General features: G+C 46.1%; 1 protein-coding gene across 3 annotated transcripts in view; it reads left to right on the forward strand.

Annotated features, from left to right (window-relative positions):
* Window positions 1-19,787, forward strand: part of il15l (interleukin 15, like) — a 98,425-nt gene extending 78,638 nt beyond the window's left edge. For all 3 annotated transcript variants that reach the window (XM_073063783.1, XM_073063785.1, XM_073063784.1), the window contains 2 exons: window positions 3,121-3,495; window positions 18,709-19,787. In XM_073063783.1, the coding sequence (XP_072919884.1) occupies window positions 3,121-3,240 (120 nt within the window). In that variant the 3' untranslated portion in view covers window positions 3,241-3,495; window positions 18,709-19,787. The remainder of the gene's footprint in view (window positions 1-3,120; window positions 3,496-18,708) is intronic.
* The last annotated feature ends 2,032 nt before the right edge of the window (window positions 19,788-21,819 follow it).

Raw genomic sequence — 21,819 nt, forward strand, 5'->3', positions numbered from 1 at the left:
CAGTGAGGGTGTTAATCACTGTAAACCAGTGGGGGTGTTAGTCACTGTAAACCAGTGGGGGTGTTAGTCACTGTAAACCAGTGAGGGTGTTAATCACTGTAAACCAGTGGGGGTGTTAGTCACCATAAATCTGGGGGTGTTAGTCACTGTATACCAGTTGGGGTGTTAGTCACTGTAAACCAGTGAGGGTGTTAATCACTGTAAACCAGTGGGGGTGTTAGTCACTGTAAACCAGTGGGGGTGTTAGTCACTGTAAACCAGTGGGGGTGTTCATCACTGTAAACCAGTGGGGGTGTTAGTCACTGTAAACCAGTGGGGGTGTTAGTCACTGTAAACCAGTGGGGGTGTTCATCACTGTAAACTAGTGGGGGTGTTAGTCACTGTAAACCAGTGAGGGTGTTAATCACTGTAAACCAGTGGGGGTGTTAGTCACTGTAAACCAGTGGGGGTGTTAGTCACTGTAAACCAGTGGGGGTGTTCATCACTGTAAGCCAATGGGGGTGTTAGTCACCATAAATCTGGGGGTGTTAATCACTGTAAATCAATGGGGGTGTTAGTCACTGTAAATCAATGGGGGTGTTAGTCACCATAAATCTGGGGGTGTTAGTCACTGTATACCAGTTGGGGTGTTAGTCACTGTAAATCAATGGGGGTGTTAGTCACCATAAATCTGGGGGTGTTAGTCACTGTATACCAGTTGGGGTGTTAGTCACTGTAAACCAGTGAGGGTGTTAATCACCATAAATCTGGGGGTGTTAGTCACTGTATACCAGTTGGGGTGTTAGTCACTGTAAACCAGTGGGGGTGTTAGTCACCATAAATCTGGGGGTGTTAGTCACTGTATACCAGTTGGGGTGTTAGTCACTGTAAACCAGTGAGGGTGTTAATCACTGTAAACCAGTGGGGGTGTTAGTCACTGTAAACCAGTGGGGGTGTTAGTCACTGTAAACCAGTGGGGGTGTTCATCACTGTAAACCAGTGGGGGTGTTAGTCACTGTAAACCAGTGGGGGTGTTCATCACTGTAAACTAGTGGGGGTGTTAGTCACTGTAAATCAGTGAGGGTGTTAATCACTGTAAACCAGTGGGGGTGTTAGTCACCATAAATCTGGGGGTGTTAGTCACTGTAAACCAGTGAGGGTGTTAATCACTGTAAATCAATGGGGGTGTTAGTCACTGTAAACCAGTGGGGGTGTTCATCACTGTAAACCAGTGAGGGTGTTAGTCACTGTAAACCAGTGGGGGTATTTGTCACCATAAACCAGTGGGGGTGTTCATCACTGTATACCAGTGAGGGTGTTAATCACTGTAAATCAATGGGGGTGTTAGTCACCATAAATCTGGGGGTGTTAGCCACCATAAATCTGGGGGTGTTAGCCACTGTATACCAGTTGGGGTGTTAGTCACAGTTAACTACTGGAGGTGTTACTGTAAACCAATGGGGGTGTTAGTTGCTAAAAACCAGTGAGGGTGTTGGTCGCTGTAAACCAGTGGGGACATTCATCAATGTGTATCAGTGGGGGCTTTTGTTACTGTAAACCAGTGGGAGTATTTGTCTGTGAATTGAATTGAATTGAATGATCTTTATTGTCATTATACATAGATACAATGAAACTCTGTTTGGCTTCCTCTCAGGCAATTAAACAAAGCGGTAGATAAAAACAAGACAGTGATAGAAAAACAGTATTAAATAGATAAGTAGCAGAAAATAAGTTTTGCCGCAGCACCAGAATATCACAGTAATGCACAAAGTGTCGTTAGTGCAAGTATTTGAGTCCTTGTGTGTGCTCACAGTTTCAGTCATTGTTCTGTGGGAGTGGTGTGATGGAGACCACAGCTCTGGGGTAGAAGCTGTTCCTCAGTCTATTTGTTCTGGCTTTTAGTGTCCTGAACCTTTTGCTGGACGGAAGCGGGTCAAACAGGGAGTGGCCGGGGTGAGTGGTGTCTCTGGTTATGCTGATTGCTTTCCTCCTGAGTCTGCTGGAATAGATGATGGAATAAACAAGTGGGGACATTCATCACTGTAAACTAGTGGGGCTTTCGTCACTGTAAACCAGTGGGTGGGGTTTTGTCACTGTAAACCAGTGCAGTATTTTGTCACTGTGAACCAGTGCAGTATTTTCTCACTGTGAACCAGGTGGGACATTCATCACTGTGAACCAGTGGGGGATTTTGTCACTGTGAACCAGTGCAGGATTTTGTCACTGTGAACCAGTGCGGGATTTTGTCACTGTGAACCAATGGGGGATTTTGTCACTGTGAACCAGTGCAGGATTTTGTCACTGTGAACCAATGGGGTATTTTGTCACTGTGAACCAGTGGGGGATTTTGTCACTGTGAACCAGTGCAGTATTTTGTCACTGTGAACCAGTGCAGGATTTTGTCACTGTGAACCAATGGGGTATTTTGTCACTGTGAACCAATGGGGGATTTAGTCACTGTGAACCAGTGGGGGATTTTGTCACTGTAAACCAATGGGGGATTTTGTCACTGTGAACCAGTGGGGGATTTTGTCACTGTGAACCAATGGGTGAATTTGTCACTGTGAACCAGGTGGGACATTCATCGCTGTGAACCAGTGGGGGATTTTGTCACTGTAAACCAGTGGGGGATTTTGTCACTGTGAACCAGTGGGGGATTTTGTCACTGTGAACCAATGGGGGAATTTGTCATTGTGAACCAGTAGGGGATTTTGTCACTGTGAACCAGTGCAGTATTTTGTCACTGTGAACCAATGGAGGATTTTGTCACTGTGAACCAGTGGGGTATTTTGTCACTGTGAACCAATGGGGGATTTTGTCACTGTGAACCAATGGAGGATTTTGTCATTGTGAACCAGTAGGGGATTTTGTCACTGTGAACCAGTGGGGTATTTTGTCACTGTGAACCAATGGGGGATTTTGTCACTGTGAACCAGTAGGGGATTTTGTCACTGTGAACCAGTGGGGGATTTTGTCACTGTGAACCAATGGGGGATTTTGTCACTGTGAACCAGTGCAGTATTTTGTCACTGTGAACCAGTGCGGGATTTTGTCACTGTGAACCAGTGGGGGATTTTGTCACTGTGAACCAGTGGGGGATTTTGTCACTGTAAACACTTTCTGCCTCTGCCTCCTCTGCAGAAAGCATCGACTGGCTGCCAACGTTGTGAGATCTACAACGAGGAACCGGCCAAAGTTTTCCTCAGTAACCTGATTCGCTTTCTGCAGTACCACAACCGGTATATTTGTCAGAAGCTATAGCTTTGACCATCAGCTCAAAAAGCACTACAACTGGTTCAGTTGTTCCACACCATGGCTTTGACCACTACCTCAAAAAGTGCCTCATTAGCTCCCGGACTCCGCCTGGATGCGGAGGTGCTATCCAAATGCAGGGTCACCTTCTGTGGATGGATTACAACGAGAGGACAGGCTTTCTGGGGGCAGTCCCTGGTCTTCAGTAAGGAGAAGGAACATTCTGGAAAGGACATGGGACTCTGCATATGGACGCTGAGTAAGGTAAGATGATCATGCAATACTTTACATGGGGGAGAAGTATTTGTGCTTATATTGGAATTGTGTCAGTACATCCACCATCTGTTCACTTTGTGCAACAAGTCTTTGCTCTCCAGCTTCTAAAAATCAGGAGGAAAAAAACTTAACCATTCAGCCCCTCAACCCAATTCCCACATTCCTGGATGCACTGTATACGGCCTCCTCCAAAGAGTCTGAGCACTTACAGCACAGAAAAGGCCTTCAGCCATATAGGCCTTGCCAAACTTTTATTCTGTCTAATCTTGCTCCACATCGAGGGAACAGCCCTCCACAGCCCTCCACATCCCTCCCATCCATATAACTATTGTAATTTTGTTTATGTATTGCTATCAAAACTGCTCCACCACTTCCAATTGCCAGCATGTTTCAGTACTCAGTACTTTGATTTATGAAGGCCAAAGTGCCTAAAGCTCTTTGTGTGACCCGATCTACATGTAATGCCACTTCCAAGGAATTCTGGATTTCTATTCCCAGATGAGGTGGAGATACATCACTACCAAAGGAGGTGGAAGTTGCTCCTTCCCTCCACTAGCCTGCAGGTTACACTTGGGCAAGGTGTAGCACCTGCTTAGCCCCCACACCGATCAGGGTCATGTGAAGACATGGGAGTGGGTGGTGGACAGTTGTACGAGCAGCCGGTGCAGATCACAAGTCCTGGTTATCTGACCACTGACACCAGGCAGACAATTGCTGAAGAGTATTGATAATGGCTGGGGTCACCCGTCTTGTAAAGACACTGCCCAGAATAAGGTAATTGCAAACTACTTATGTAGAAAAATTAGCCAAGAACAAACATGGTCACCATGATTGCCCACATCAATACAACACGGCGCATAATGATGATGATGACAATTCCCAGATCCCTCTGCTCCACCACACTCCTCAGTGCCCTACCCTTCACTGTGTCCATCCGACCCTAGTTTGTCCTCCCAAAGTGCAACACTTTGCAGCCCTCTGTATTAAATTCCACCTGCCTTTTTTCCAACCCATTTTACAAGCGGGTCCAGATCCTGCTGGAAGCTTTGATAGCCTCCCACTGTGAGGAGTTTGACGCCGATTACTAAAACTAGGCGTCTTAGGGATAAAGGGCAGTTACTCACCCACCCTGTGGAAAAGCAGGCCTCTTGATTCAACCCTACTGGTAACCTCTGTGCCCTCGGATTTGGGAGATTGTAGGAAACTGAATGATCTCAATCCCGCTGTTTAACTGCTGACCCTTTCAGAGCTGAATGTCTCTCCGTAACCTACACAGAACTCTATACGAGGTCAAAATGGGGTCAAAAACAGAGTTAAGATAAGGAACTGGCCACCCAGTAGATAAATGGGAGGAGAAATCTCTTCCAAAGGAGGTGCCCCCCCCCTCAAGTTCCTTTTCACCATTTCACCTTTTATTCTAAACCCATGACCTGTAGTTCTAGTCTTGCCCACCTCAGTGGAGAAAACCTGCTTGCATTTATCCTATCTGTGCCCTGCATAATTTTGTATACCTCTATCAAATCTCCCCTCAATCTCTGACTGGAGAATATAATTGGGATTAGTGTAAGAAAGCGGGGCTGTTACAGATACGTCGCAATGAAGTAAGAGGTCAGACATGAACGGGTTACAATGAAAGGTAGAACACACGTGAAGGGCTGAATGGCCTTCTCCTGCTTCTGTTCACTGTGTTTTCCTGAGAAGGCCATATTGATCTTCAAAGATCCCCACCTTCTCACAGCTCCCATCGGGCAGGAGGTACAGAATCCTGAAGTCCCACACCACCAGGTTCAGGAACAGCTACTTTCCTTCACCCATTCTGTTCTTGAACTAACTGGCACACCCCTAATCACCATGATCACTTTGGCCCTGTCCCACCAAATTATCCAAAAATGTCTAGTCTCTTACATAAACACACGTGCACGCACACACCACACTGCCTCTGTATCTACCAGTTCCACTCTCCGATGTGTTAGTGAAATTCTGCAATCCCGTGGTCATTGACCTGAGCAGATCCATGTGTGAGTGCTAATCTTAAAAATACTCACCCACTTAGACTGCTGAGTTTGATTGCCACACGATGGGTCACAAACATATCCTGGATGAGCCCCCAAATGTTGTGACTATGATCAACGTCACCAGGAGACACCGAAGTTGATGCTGTAAAAGTCTTTATACTGCACAACCAGCAGGCATCATACAGTTACTGTCTTGGAAGAAGAGGCCTCCTAACCCAATATTACATCACATTTTATATGTTAAAGAACAAAGGTCACAACAGGACAGTTTCTACAGTTACAATACAGTTACAGTTCATAATGCTTCCTTTCAGTTGCACATAATTTTCAAACACCTAGATCTTCACACCAACACACCCAAAATGATCATCGTTAATCGCCACTGTCTCTGGGCTGCATTGATATCTCAGGTGAATGGGTTTACAGTCGACCCAAGTTTGCAGCTCCAGGAAGACCATTGTTCTGAGCTGCATTTTAAACTCAATCTACATTCCACATCCAGGTCTGCAGACTGGTTGCTGTTGAAATTAATATTTGCTATAGTTCATAATTCTAGAATACTCCCTTACAGCCACAAAGACGATTCATTTCGCAGAATATTTTGATGTACATGTGATAAATAAAGCTAATCTTCAGCTTTATCTTAGGGTAGGACATTGATGCCAGTAATCAAACCCATCCAGGCAAGTGAAGAGTGTTCCATCATACTCTCGGCTTGTGCCTTGTGGATGATGGAAAGGTTTTGCGGTGACATTACTGGATGGGAAATCTAGAGGATGGTTCAAAGGTTGAAGGTACATTGATTGTCATAATACGTATGCAGTATATAACTGAAATTCACCTTCTCCAGACAGCCACGAAACAAAGAAATCCATGGTAGCTGCTCAAAGAGAAACAACTAAACCCTCCCACACAAAAAAATCAAATCTCGCAATCACACCAAACAGCAACAAGGACATCAAACCCCAACCCCCCCACCCCCTCCTTCGTACAAAAATATAACAGATTCCCGCAAACGGCAACAAGGAAGAACACAGGAGACAAATAAAACATAAACTGAAAGAAGCCAATCTGAACTATAATCCGAGACAATCTGAGGAGAGGAATTTGAATCCCACACAGTTGCAAGGACGTTTAGAAGTGGCACTGGTAGAACAGAAAACATTCAGTGCAATACAGACCCACCTGCTCACAACTTTTAACCTTCTCTAAATCATTTCCTCCCACAAACGTCTCCGTTCTTCCTTTCTCCATGTGCCCATCTAAGAGTCTCTCAAATATCCCTAATGTATCTGCTGCTACCATCACCCCGGCTGTGTGTCCCACGCACCCACCACACTCTGTGTAAAAAAAAGCTACCTCTGACATCCACCATATACTCTCCTCCAATCACCTTAAAAATATGCTCCCTCATATTATTCCCAAGATGGAATGGCCCTGGGAAAAAGTCTCGGGCTGTCCACTCAGTCTATGCCTCTTATCATCCTGTACGCCTCCATCAAGTCAGCTCTCATCCTCCTTCGCTCCAAAGAGAAAAGCTCTACCTTACTCACCCTACCCTCATAAGACACGCTCTCCAATCCAGACAGCATCCTGGTAAATCTCCTCTGCACCCTCTCTAATCCAGGCAGCATCCTGGTGAATCTCCTCTGCACCCTCTCTAATCCAGACAGCATCCTGGTAACTCTCCTCTGCACCCTCTCTAATCCAGACAGCATCCTGGTAAATCTCCTCTGCACGCTCTCTAATCCAGACAGCGTCCCGGTGAATCTCCTCTGCACCCTCTCTAATCCGGGCAGCATCCTGGTGAATCTCCTCTGCACCCTCTCTAATCCAGGCAGCATCCTGGTGAATCTCCTCTGCACCCTCTCTAATCCAGGCAGCATCCTGGTAAATCTCCTCTGCACCCTCTCTAATCCAGACAGCATCCTGGTAAATCTCCTCTGCACCCTCTCTAATCCAGGCAGCATCCTGGTGAATCTCCTCTGCACCCTCTCTAATCCAGGCAGCATCCTGGTAAATCTCCTCTGCACCCTCTCTAATCCAGACAGCATCCTGGTAAATCTCCTCTGCACCCTCTCTAATCCAGACAGCACCCTGGGAAATCTCCTCTGCACCCTCTCTAATCCAGGCAGCATCCTGGCAAATCTCCTCTGCACCTTCTCCAATGCTTCCACATCCTTCCCTAATGAGGCGACCAGAACTGAACACAATATTCCGACTGTGGTCTAACCAGGGTTTCATAGAGCTGCAACATTATCTCGCAGATCTTGAAGTAAATCCCCTGACTAACGAAGGCCCACACACCATAGCTCTTATTCACCAGCCTATCGACTTGTGGAGCACAAGGTACATCTGTTCCTCCAGACTGTTAAGCATCCTGCCATAAACCCTTTACTTTTCCTTCAAGTTTGACCTTCTAAAGCAGGGGATCCAACCTGGGGTCCACAGACCCCTGGGTTAATGGTAGGGACCAATGGCATAATAAAGGTTGGGAACCCTCTTCTAAAGCCATTACGGACATTTACACTGCACTCTGCATCCGCAAAGCAAACAGCATTATGAAGGACCCCACGCACCCCTCATACAATCTCTTCTCCCTCCTGCCATCTGGGGAAAGGCACCGAAGCATTCGGGCTCTCACGACCAGACTAAGTAACAGTTTCTCGCCCAAGCTATCAGACTCCTCAATACCCAGAGATTGGTCTGACAACAACTTACTGCCCTCTACTGTGCCTATTGTATTGTTCATTATTTATTGTAATGCCTGCACTGTTTTGTGCACTTTATGCAGTCCTGGGTAGGTCCGTAGTCTAGTGTAGTTTTTTTGTTGTTTTCACGTAGTTCAGTGTAGTTTTTGTACTGTTTTATGTAGCACCAGGGTCCTGAAAAACATTGTCTCGTTTTAACTATGTACTGTACCAGCAGTTATAGTGGAAATGACAATAAAAGTGACTTGACTTGACTTGAAGTGAATCTCTTGACACTTTCCTGGATAATTTGGCTGACTTTCAGCTTCCCTAGCTGACAATGCTGCACCCCATGGGAATTTGTCTGTATGCAGACTATAGCTGATCCAGGATGTGAAAAGAGGACTAGAACGACAAAGCAAGGATGTAATACTGAGGCTTTAAAAAGCACTGGTGAGGCCTCACTTACAGTATTGTCAGCAGTTCTGGGCCTCTTATCTGAGAAAGGACGTGTCGACATTGGAGAGGGTTCAGAGGACGTTCACGAGAATGATTCCGGAATTGAAAGGCTTGTCATATGAGGAGCATTTGATGGCTCCAGGACTGTACTCACTGGAATTCAGAAGAGTGAGCGGGAATCTCACTGAAACCTATTGAATGTTGAAAGGCCTAGATAAAGTGGATGTGGAGAGGACGTTTCCTATGGTGGGTAAGTTTAAGACCAGAGGATACGGCCTCAGAATAGAGGGGTGTTCACTTAGAACGGAGATGAGGAGGAATTTCTTTAGCCAGAGAGTGGAGAATCTGTGGAACTTGTTGCCACAGGCGGCTGTGGAGGTCAAGTCATTGGGTAAGGTTAAGGCAGAAGTTGATATATTCTTGATTAGTCAGGGCATGAGGGGATACAGAGAGAAGGCAGGAGATTGGGGCTGAGAGGGAAATGGATGAGCCATGATGAAATGGCAGAGCAGACTCGATGGGCCAAATGGCCTGATTCCTCTCCTATATGGTTTTACGGTCCCATTAGAGTGGCATGGCAGAGGCACAGGTCCTCCGGCCCGACTCACCCATGCCAACCTGAATTAGCCTCAATAGCCTGTATTTGGGCCCAGATCCCACTAAACCTTTTCAATTCCAATGTCCTTGAAACGTTACAGATCATTCCAAAACACACCCACCTCTGTGTAGGAAAGAAACCTTTTCCTTATAAATCCATCCCCTCTCACCTTTACCCTATGCCCTTTGGTTTTAGCCTGCCCTACCCTGGGGAAAAGACTGTGACCGTGCACTTTATCTCTGCCCCGAATGATCTTATAAACCTCAGTACTGAAAGCTGGTTGTTGTGGTGGCCGCTGGTGCAACTGGACTCAGATGCGTCTGTCACGGAGGGTGCTGGCAACGACTTGACCCAGGAGGGACCCTGAGATATGTCTGCTCCTCTACACTGTTAGGAACCTCGCCATTAACCTGTCACCCGTCCAAGTTTGACCTTCTAAAGCAGGGCTTCCCAACCTGGGGTCCACGAAAACCCTCGGTTAATGGAAGGGTCCGTGGCCTAATAAAGGCTGGGAGCTCTGTTCTAAAGTGAATCCCAAGAGTCGGAAACAAGAGGTTAGACACAGGAATACCGACAGAGTTTCAGAGCAACACCATGAAACAAATCATTCTCCACAAACTCAAGGACTCCACCACAGAGCTAAGCGAGAGGCCCTGTAAATAATCACAGAATGCAAGAAACCCGTGTCAGTCACAATTAAACCCAGCAGGTCAAACAGAGGGCTTAACTGCTCGAGTTACGATAACCACACTGGATAATGAGGACCTTGCTTCCTGAATACTTTTGGCTGTATCTGATGGATTTCAGGCTGTTGATTATGAAAATCACCATAAAATCTCCCTATCACACAATCGTTCTGAAACTACCTATAATTTTTATTTCAATTCCTAATTCAACTCAATGAAGATGTTGCCCACAATGTAAGATGAAAATATTTCTGCCTTGTCCAGGTAGGCCTGGGTATGCTTAGGCGGGACAGGTTTTAGAAAGCCTATGAAAGCATCGTACTTCTCTCGAGCACGAAAATGCAGGTGCTTGAGAAGCCCGGAGCTGTACGGCAAACTGCAGAGTCCCACAGTGCTCGTGACACTGGCAACATCCTTGCCAAATGGATAGAGGTCGAGTGAGTGAAGAGGAGAGGTGAAAGTGTTGCTACCTCACAGACAGCCCTTTTTAAACCCATACAAAACATTCCATTCAGATTTGCAAGTAAGAGTCAGACAATCAGAAAGCCCTTTTTCAGGTAATACCGAGGGTGCCACGGCGGTTAATGTGACACTAATCCTGCTCGGGGTGTTCCGGAGTTCAGAGTTTAGTTCCGGAGTTTTCTGTAAGGAGGCTCTGCACGGATCGCGTGGGATTTCTTCGGATTCCTCCCACAGGTCCAAAGGTGTGCCGGGTAGGTTAACTGGTCGTTGAAAACGGTCCCGTCATTAGGTTAGGATTAGTCGGGTTGCTGGAGTGGTCTGGCTCAAAGGGCCAGAAGGACCTACTCCACATTGCATCACTGAGATAATGAAAAAAAAGTGATACCAAGAGAAGCTTCCAGAACTTTCCAGAATCATACGGATGTAATGAGTAGGGGACACTGAGCAACTGCATGTACATACTGTGACCACGAGGAAGCATATTGAACAGTTTCATGTACATAAAAACCACTTTAAGTGCGAGCACAAACTCAAGAAGACCATGAGATGCTGGAAATCCAAAGCAACAGGCCCAAAATTCTGAAGGAACTCAGCACCTATAGAAATGAGTAAAGAGTTGATGTTCCGGGCCGAGACTCTTCATCAGGACTGGAGACAAAGAAGAGAAGTCGGAGTTAGAAGCTGGGGGGAGGGGAAGAAGAAGTACAATATGGCAGGTGATGGGTGAAACCGGGAGAGGAGGAGGGTGAAGTAAAGAGCTGGGAAGTCGATTGTTGGAAGAGAACGGGGAAACTGATCGTGGAGGATAGAAGACCATGGAAGAACGGGAGCGGGGAGGAGCACCAGAGGGAGGAGATGGGCAGGCAAGGAGATAGGTGAGAAATGGGAATGGGGAATAGAGAAGCGGGGAATTTGAGAAATTTGAGGAATCAGTGTTTACGCCATCAGATTGGAGGCTACTCAGACAGAAAACAAGCTGTTGCCCCTCCACCCTGAGTGTGACCTCATCGCGGCAGTAGCTGATCCAAGTGCAGTCAGCATTTCAGTTCAGTCTGCCAGCACGACCCCAGACTGGGAGAGGGAGGAGAGGTTACGCTGAATACAAGGTGCCATTCTCTGAGGGTTTCAGTTCAGTTCAGTCTGCCAGCACGACCCCAGACAGGGAGAGGGAGGAGAGGTTACGCTGAATACAAGTTGCCATTCTCGGAGGCCCACAAGAGCAGAGGCACCTGGGTTGCGTGTCCAGAAATGATTCAGAGTGACCGGGTTTGCTGAGAGAGTAATTTACAATGATTATGTAACACCAGACTTCCATGAGGGAACCAAGGGGAAGTCATACTGAGCTCTTAGAAAACAAGCAGACTTTGCCGGGAGGGACGAGCTTGTTCATGGTTTCACAAACGCCTCGGCTGGAGACATTTCTGCTGAACCATTTCCCTCAAACACAAGAGACGTTCAGCGTCTATCAAACCTTCCCTCACCCTCCTACTCTACAAGGAATAAATTCCTAAACTATTCAGCCTTTTCTGAAAACTCAGGTCCTCAAGTCCCAGCAATTTCCCAGTAGGTGACCCGAACGGTACACGGTACTCAGGAAACATGGCTGCCGGGCAGGGCTCCAGGTAGGACTGATCCGCAGGGTCCTAAGGTCTCCCCTCACGCCGCCGGAAACCTCCTGGCTGATGTGCAAAGACCTCAAAGGAAGATCGCTCTATCAGAGGGAGATGAGCAACTGCTGCTGGCTCTGTTTGTCAGAAAAGTGGCTCACGCTTAACTCTCCTGTCATCGCACTCCAGCCTGAGGGCTGGTTATTTATTAATTTATTACTGGGAAACAACACGGAACAGGACATTCCGGCCCAATGAGCTGCACCTCCCAGCAACCCACTGATTTAATCCTCGCCTAATTACAGGACTATTTACCATGACTAATTAACCTACTAACCGGTACAGCTTTGGACTGTGGGAGGAAATTAGAGGGCCCAACGCAGTCACAAGGAGAATGTTCAAACTCCACTCTGGCCTCTCATCTTGTCCCCTTACCTGCCTATCAGCTCCCTCTTCCTTTTCACCTATGATCCGCTCTCCTTTCCTATCAAATTCCTTCCTCTCCAGTTCTTCACCTTTCCCACCCACCTGGCTTCACCTATTGCCTCCAGCTGGCCTCCTTCCCGTCTCCCGAAGCTCCGGAAGAAAGCCACGAACAAACTTTCTTACAGAAGATGTCAGAATTGAACTCTGAGCTGTAATTGCATCGTGCTAACCACGGGGTGACCACAGTTTTTACCATCCACCGCATGGACTGGGAAAGGGAAGAGGTGGTAATGTCTGCCTATTAGTAAGCTAATCACGGCACAGAAATGTGTTGGCCTCACCCCCTTCTTATTCCACTGCAGCCTAGTCTCAACCCCCCCCCCCCCCACATGTTCTTGTTCCACCTGACCTAGTCTGCCCCTCCACCCCTCGTTCTTGCTCCCCTGGCCTAGTCTGCCCCCATTCTTGTTCCCCCAGCTAGTCTACCTTCTTGCTCCACCTGGCTAGACTCCCCCCAGTCTTGCTCCCCACAGCGTTTCTCTCCACCCCCGCCTCCCAATCTTGATCCAACTGACCTAGTCTCCCCAAGTTCTTGCTCCACTCGGTCTAGTCAGACTCAAAAGCTGTTGGTAAACTTTTACCAATGTGTAATTGAGAGCATACTGACCTACTGCATGACAGAATTTATCTATCTATCTATCTATCGGGACACAGTGCAGAACAGGCCCTTCTGGCCCTTCGAACTGTGCCCACAATCCCCTGATTTAACCCTAGCCTAATCACGGGATAGTTACAATGACAATTACCCTACTTTGTGCTGTGGGTGGAAGCTGGAGCACCGGGAGGAAACCCACGTGGGTTGTGGGGAGAACATGTAAACTCCTTACAGGCAACAGCAGGAGATGAACCGGGCTCGTCTGTACTGTCGAGCGTTGTGCTAATCACTACACTGTCGTACTGCCAACTAGCTGCAACAAGATGGACCAGAGAGCACTTCAGCGAGTGATCAGGGCTGCCGAGCACATCATTGGGACACAACTACCACCTACAACTCACATTGTCTACGGGCTCACTCCATTGTGATGGACTCATCCCAGCCCAGTGATCACCTGTCCAATCTCCTACACACCCAGCAGGGGATACAGAAACACACGCCAGTCCTCATGGAGGGGTCAGAAGCGGGAAGAGTGACCAATTTCAAGTTTCTGGGTGTCAATTTTTCTGAAGACCTAACGAAGGTCCCAACACATCGATGCAGCTACAAAGAAGACTGCAGTGTAAAGAAGCAACGTTGGACCAGACTGAAATTACAGATGCATCATCGATGGCTATGGGAGGATTTGTACAAAATAACTTCCCACAGGGCAAGCTTGGCTGGCAAACAACAAACCAAAAGCAGATTTCTCTGGGTCTGCTCTGGAACATCTGGACAACAGGCTTTGGAGTGGAAGCAGAAGAGGTTTACCAGGATAATGCTGGTCTACAGGGCGTGTGCTATCACAAGGGGCTAGATAAACATCAGCTGTTTTCTCTGGAGCGTTGGAGGCTGAGGGGAAATCTGATAGCCAGATATCACAATATGATTGAGTTTTACTTGAAATTTGATAGGGAGAATGGAAAGTCTGACATAGTAGTACTTCAGTGGAGTAAAGGAAGTTACGGTGGTATGTGAGATTTGTTAGCCAAAGTAAATTGGAAGGAGCTGCTGACCGGATGACAGCAGAGCAGCAACAATGTGAGTTTCTAGGAAAAATGAGGAAGGTGCAAGATTTATGTATTCCAAAAACAAAGAAATACTCAAAAGGCAAAATAATTCAACTGTCGCAGACAAGGAAAGTCTAAGCTAATGTAACGGCAAATGAAACAGCATAGATCAAAGCAAAAGGTAGCAGGAAGACAGAGGATGCGAAGTTTTAAAAACCTACAGAAAGCAACTAAAATAATCATTAGGAGGGAAAAGATTTAATATGAAAGCAAGCTAGAAAACAATATCAAAGGGAATAGTAAAAGCTTTTTCAAGTGTATGAAAAATAAGAGAGGTGAGAGTGGATATAGACTACTAGAAAGTGAGGTTGGAGAAATAATGGCAGAGGACAAGGAGACGGCTGATGAACGGAATGAGTATTTTGCATGTGGTTCACCGTGGAAGACACTAACAGTGTGCCAGATGTTGAAAGGTGTGAGAAAAGTTACTGTTAGAAGGGAGAAGGCTGGAAAATGTATGGTCATGCACTTTGGTAGAAGAAATAAATGTGCAGGCAATTTTCTAAATGGGGAGAAAATAAAACAATCTGAGATGCAAAGGGACTTGGGAGTCCTTGTGCAGAACATCCTGAAGGTGAACTTGCAAGTGGACTCGACAGTGAGGAAGGCAAACGCCACATTGGCATTCACTGCAAGAGGTCTAGAATACAAGAGCAGGGATGTGATGCTGAGGCTTTGTAAGGTGTTGGCGAGGCTTCACCTTGAGTATTGTGAACAGTTTTGGACCCCTCATCTTAGAAAAGATGTGCTGGCATTGGAGAGGGTCCAGGGGAGGTTCACAAGGATGATTCCAGGAATGAAAGGGTTATCATATGAGGAACGTTTGATGGCTGTGGGTCTGTACCCGCTGGAATTCAGATGGATGAGGGGGATCTCATTGAAACCTTTTGAATGTCGAAAGGCCTCGACAAAGTAGATGTGAAAAGGATGTTTCCCATGGTGAGGGGAGACACGAGGACAAGAGGGCACAGCCTCAGAATAGAGGGGCATCCATTTAAAACAGAGATGTGGAGAAATTTCTTTAGCCAGAGGGTGGTGAATTTTTGGAATTTGTTACCACAAGCCAGATCTTTGGGTGTATTTAGGTCTGAGGTTGATAGGTTCTTGATTGGCCATGGTATCAAAGGTTATGGGGCGAAGGCCGGGAAATGGGGGTGAGGAGGGGGGAAAGAAAAGATCAGCCATGATTGAATGGTGGAGCAGGCTCGATGGGCCAAATGGCCTGATTCTGCTCCTATGTCTTATGGAGGTCTGATAGAGGTTTACAAGATTATGAAAGGCATAGATGGAGTGGTCAGGGAGTATCTATTTCCCCAGGGCTGAAATGACTAATGTCAGAAGGCAAATATTGCAGGTGAAAGCTGGTAGGTTCAAAGAGGGTGTGAGGGTTAAGCACATTACTGGGAGAGTTATGGATGCCTGGAATGCACTGCCTGGTATGGTGGTAGGGGCAAATACATTAGAGGCTTTTAAGAGATGTTTGGTTATACACATGGATGTGAGGAAGATGAAGGGATATGGACATATGGATACAGGAATATGGATATGGCCCATTGAACCTCTCTGCCATTTCATCATGACTGATCCATTTCCCTCTCAGCTCCAATTTCCTGCCTTCTCCCCGCATCCCTTAATATCCTGAATAATTAAGAGTCTATCAACCTTTGCCTTGAATATGCCCAATGACTTGGCCTCCACAGCCACCTGTGACAATGAATTCCAGAGATTCACCACACTCTGGCTAAAGAAATTCCTCCTCCACTCCGTTTTAAAAGGACACCCCTCTGTTCTGAGGCTACGTCCTCTAGTCCTAGAATCTCTCACGGTAGGAAACATCTTCTCCACATCCACTCTGTTGAGGTCTTTCAATGTTTGATAGGTTTCAATGAGATGCCCCCCCCCCCCCCATTTTTCTGAATTCCAGTGAGTACAGGCCCCGAGCCATCATTCGTTCCTCTTATGGCATATGGAATCATTTTCATGATCCTTCTTTGACCCCTCTTCAATAGCAGCACATTCTTTCTCAGTTATGATGATGACATCAACTCAGACCAGTGTTGGGAATTTTCATGCCTTACAAGGCATGAAAGACTGTGTGGCACACCACTCCTCACACAGACAAATGGCCCAAAACTGCTCACAATACTACAAGTGAGGCCGTAATAGTGTCTTATAAAGCCGTAATATTACATCCTTGCTTTTATATTCTAGTCCTGTTGAAATGAATGCCAGCATTGCATTTGCCTTCGTTACTGAGGGGCCCTTGGATCCCAGGCTGGGGACATCTGCTTTAGGAGGTTAAGGATGTTTGGTTTGTCACCGAGTGTGTTATGAACTTCGACCAATGTACTAGAACGTAGAAGAGGTCAGCACAGGAACAGGCCATTCGGCCCACAATGTTGTGCTGAACCAGCTAAAGTGCAAATCAAAAACACCCAAACACTAATCCCTCCTCCCTACACCATGTCCATATCCCTCCATCTTCCTCACATCCATGTGCCTATCCAAACGTCCCTTAAAAGCCTCTAATGTTTTTGCCTCTACCACCACACCAGGCAGCGCATTCCAGGCATCCAAGACCCTCTGAGTAAAACGCTTTCCCCTCACATCCCCCTTGGACCTACCCCGTCTCATCCTCAATGCATGGTCGCTGGATTTAGACATTCCTACGCTGGCGGAGAAAAGTCCCTGTCTGTTGTTTCTACGCCTCTCGTAATCTGATAAGCCTCTATCAGATCTTCCCTCAGCCTCCGCTGCTCCAGAGAAAACAGCACCAGGTTAATCGGGCCTCTCATGATAGCACATGCCCTCTAAACCAGGCAGTGTCCTGGTAACCCTCTTCTGCTCCCTCTCCAAAGTACTGCTGAACGTGTCCTGACTCTTTGCACTGTGGTGTGCTGTGGCCATTTGAGTGCACAGGAACACGGCGAAGCTGCACAGAGACAAGAACTCAGCCCAGAACATCACGGGCACATCCTTCCCAACCATCGGTCATATCTACAGAAGGTGCTGCCTCACAAAGGCAGCATCCATCATCAAAGATCCCCACCATCCTGGCCATGTCATCTTCTCACAGCTACCGTCAGTCCCACACCACCAGGTTCAGGAACAGCTACATCCCTTCAATCACTCTGTTCTTCAACCAACTGGCACATCCTGAATCACCATGATCACTTTGGCCCTGTCCCACCAAATTATCCAAAAATGTCTAGTTTCTTACAAAAATACACGCACACGCACACACTACACTGCTTCTATATCTACCAGTTCCACTCTCCGCTGTGTTAGTGAAATTTTGCGATCGCATGGTCATTGACCTGAGCAGATCCATGTGTGAGTGCTAATCTTAAGAATACTCACCCACTTAGACTGCTGAGTTTGATTGCCACATGATGGGTACCAAACATATCCTGGACGAGCCCCCAAATGTTGTGACTATGATCAACGTCACCAGGAGACACCGAAGTTGATGCTGTAGAAGTCTTTATACTGCACAACCAGCAGGCATCATACAGTTACAGTCTTGGAAGAAGAGGCCTCCTAACCCAATATTACATCACATTTTATATGTTAAAGAACAAAGGTTACAACAGGACAATTTCTACAGTTACAATGCATTCATAATGCTTCCGTTGAGTAGCACATAATTTTTGAACATCTAGATCTTCACACCAACACACCCAAAATTATCGCTGTTAATCGCCGCTGTCTCTGGACTGCATTGATGTGTAGCCTTCGTGCCCCCAGTTGGCCCCCCTTCGCCTAGGGTGAACCGCTGTCACCCCGCCAATAGTGCAATACTTTGGTGTAAATACGGAGTAATGCCCCCCAGTACACGCTTGCAACACAAGTACCAGACAATACACCCAAAAGCGAATAAATAATTGCAACTTTATAGTTAACTCTTAGTGATGGGTTAGTAGAAATAGATAATCTAAAGGCATCAAATAAATAAGATTATCAGTTTGTGCGCATAATATTTTAATACGTTGGAGCTCACGCCTCCAGTTCCACCCACAATGACCTTCCGAGCCTTCGGCCACAATCCGAACCGCCGACGTCCAGTATCCATCGCTCTGGAACCGCTGTCCACTCCTCGCACATCCGTCCTCCACGCTCTCCTCCCGAAAAAGACCACAAACTCTCCTCAGCTTACACATACAAGATAGCATAACCATTCTCCATTGTTTATTTTCCCCAAAAATACCAGACATAAAAACCCATTACAGCATTACAGAGAAGCCATTTTGTTAGCCTGAACAGTTAACACCACGGTTACTGGTACTGGGAGTCCTATAGATGCATTTGCAGACACCTCAGGTGAATGGTTTACAATCGACCCCGGTCTGCAGCTTCAGGAAGACCACTGTTCTGAGCTGCATTTTAAATTCAATCTATAATCCAGATCGGTTTGTTGCTGTCGAAATTAATATTGGCAATATTGCATAACTCCAGAATACACTCTAACGACAGTTAATCTGTGGTTTCATCTAGAGTCTACAAGTTAAAGGAAGGATTTACTGGGAAGGCTGAAGAGTAAATGAAGAATTTCTCCGAGTGACCATGGCACTTCGAATGGGACAGAAAAATGTTTGGCAAACAGAAGAAAGATTGGCAGAAGACCCAGCTTTTAAAAGATCATAGCAACTACCTACTAGAAATGGGGAGACCAATTAGCACCTACCAGCACTGCCTCCACAGACTAGATGGGCTGAATGGCCTAATTTTGCTCCTAGGTTTTATAGTCTTATGGATCTTGTCTACACTTCTCACTGCCTTGGGAAAACAGCCAGTATAATCAAAGACACCACCCATCCCAGACTTTCTCTTTTTTTCCCCTTTCCAATCAAAGCCTTGAAAGCTTGTACCACAAGCGTGCTGTTATAAAACTATTGAACATTTCCCTAGTATAAGATGGACTCTTATCTACCTCATTATGATTTTGCACCTTATTGTCTATTTGCACTGAACTTTCTCCACAGCTGTTACACTTGCGTAAGTATTCCTTTGCTATTTGCCCTTGTACTACCTCAATGCCCTGATGTGATGAACCGATCCATATGGGTGGCCTGCAAAACAACTTTTTTTTAAAATTTTAAGTGTGACAATAATAAACCAATTTGCCTTTGCAATATCCAGTACAAATAATCTAGATGTTGATTGCAGCTTCCATTGTGGGAGCTTGTCATGCATTAGTAATCGGGTGTGTAGTACCCGTGAACTGCTGATCTGTGGGATGAGATGTCTTCAAACTGAGGCATTGACCTAACACCTCTGAGGCTTAATGTCTGCAACTCCAAGAGACAGGGGCCAAGAACTCGATTCAAAGATTCAAAGTACATTTATTATACTGGACAACAAACCTTTTTTGAACCTGTTGCTTCCTCAGAATTTTTTTTAATTTATGATAGACTGCTTGAAGCTGAACACAAATATAATTTCAGACTACTTGTATCACCTGGGAATGTAGAGAAACAAGAAATTAACTTCTTTGAATATTATCTGTTTAAATGCATAATGGTGTGGATGCTTTGCAATAGTTCAAACTAAGCTAAAAATGTTTTTTGTTTGTACTCAGTGTCTGAGGCTTCTCATTTAAGTGTCCAACAATAATCAGCCAGTATTGATGGATTCCAGTTGCCCTGATACCGTTTCTCCATGACCGCAATGTCCTGGTGAAACCTTTCACCGTGCTCGTCACTGACAGCACCAAGATTTGCAGGGAAGAAGTCTAAATGGGAATGCAGAAAATGAATCTTTAGTGACATGTTGCACTTCATGGTTTTGTTTGCTTGAAGCATGTTGTCAACCAACTACATGTAGTTTGGTGTTCTGAATGTTGCCAAGAAAAGTTTCAACATCCTTGGATGCCTTCCATGTGATTTTCTCTGGTCCCACTAGAAGTTCTTCAAACTGCCTGTCATTGATGACCTGTTTGGTTTGTGGACCAACAAAAGTGCCTGCCTTAAACATGGCATCAAGTATTCTGACTTGAATTATGAATTGAAATAACAAATATAGGCGATTACAAAAACAGAAGGTGCACGATAGTGAAATTTCATGGTGATTTTCAAGGTCAGCAGCCCAAAATCTATAAGAGACATCCAAAAGTATTCAGGAAGCAAAATCTTTGTTGTCCAGTGTTACCAAATTGCGTATGTTGAGATTAGTCTTCCCATAGATGGCCATAAAACAAAGAAAGAAAACCATGGAACCCGTTGTTACGTATCCCGTAACTGGATCACTTACCAGCAAAGATAGAGAGGTCCGCTGAAGTCTGATGGTACCATTTTCAAACGTTTTTATTTATAAAGGGGCACAAAAGTAAGGTTAATACAAACATTCAGATACCATAAGTCGTCAATACTCAATCTAAAGTGCAGGTATAGTAATAACCAATAAGAAATAAACTCTATCGTTGTCTAGGGGTAATGTATATATTGTCCGCTGTATATCTGAAAGTCTCTTGCGGTCACTGCAGTTCCACCAGCTGCCGTCTTTTGTGGTGTCGCGTTGGTGCACTTTGTTAAAGAGAGAGAGATAGAGATTAAATGAAACAGTTACCTGGCGGGGTTTTCCAACCTTTAGGAGTTCGATTCGTCAGAGTCTCGTTGGGGAATGGACGCTCACTTGTGGCCTCCCCTGTAGCTAATCCGTTCTTTCGTGGTGAGGTCGCCAATCCCAGGCAAGGAAAAGACGCACACGAACCCCACCACCGGCTGTCGCTATTAAACGCTGTCGCAGGATTTCGAGCGTGTCTTCTGGTGCGTCTGGGGGGCCGTCTTTACAACCCCTCTTTTATCTGAACTCACGGGGTCTCAGATGTCAATCAGGTTGGGATGATGCAATCTCTCTCCATCTCTCCACCCACGTTGCCCTGAGGGTATACACGTAGTACAGTTCCCAATTCACAAAGGTGTCTCCACGAGACAATGACCACAGTCGCCAGCTTTGCCTCGCCGTGAAACGAGAGACACCGCACGTATCTCTCTCTTCTCTTGGGTCATTGACCCCCCCCCCCTTCACTAGGGCTCTGGCGATTCTCACAAAGGAGGGGGCTGGGATCATAACACCATTCAAAGAAAAACATCAAGCCCCCAATGTGCAAAAAAAAGAACAAGTCAACCAAGTGGTAAAAACAAGAGGGAGAAACGCAGAATATGAAACACCAAACCACAGCTTATGAACTAGTCTAGGCATATTCACTTCAATTCAATCCATTATCTGCAGGCTGCAGTGCCAGTTCCCCCAATCAAAATCGCACAAAATAGCAGCAAAAACAGGAGTAACCAGGGCATTGGACGAAGATATGGGGGGGGGGGGGGATGTCAGAGGTAAGTTCTTCCACTCAGAGAGTGGTGAGTGAATGGAATACACTGTGTGGGATGGTGGTAGAGGCAGATACATTAGGGATATTTAATGAACGCGTAGATAGGAACATGGATGATGGGAAAATGGTTCTGTGGGAGGGAAGGGTTAGACTGATCTTAGAGTAGGTTAAGAGGATGGCACATGAAGGGCTGAACGGCCTGTGGTATGCTGTTGCATGGGACAGGAAGCCTGAAAAGTGACCTAATAGAGGACTTTGAAATGATGACGTGGGAT

Source organism: Hemitrygon akajei, chromosome 12 (assembly GCF_048418815.1).
Source record: "Hemitrygon akajei chromosome 12, sHemAka1.3, whole genome shotgun sequence".
In the NCBI taxonomy this organism is placed as follows: domain Eukaryota; kingdom Metazoa; phylum Chordata; class Chondrichthyes; order Myliobatiformes; family Dasyatidae; genus Hemitrygon; species Hemitrygon akajei.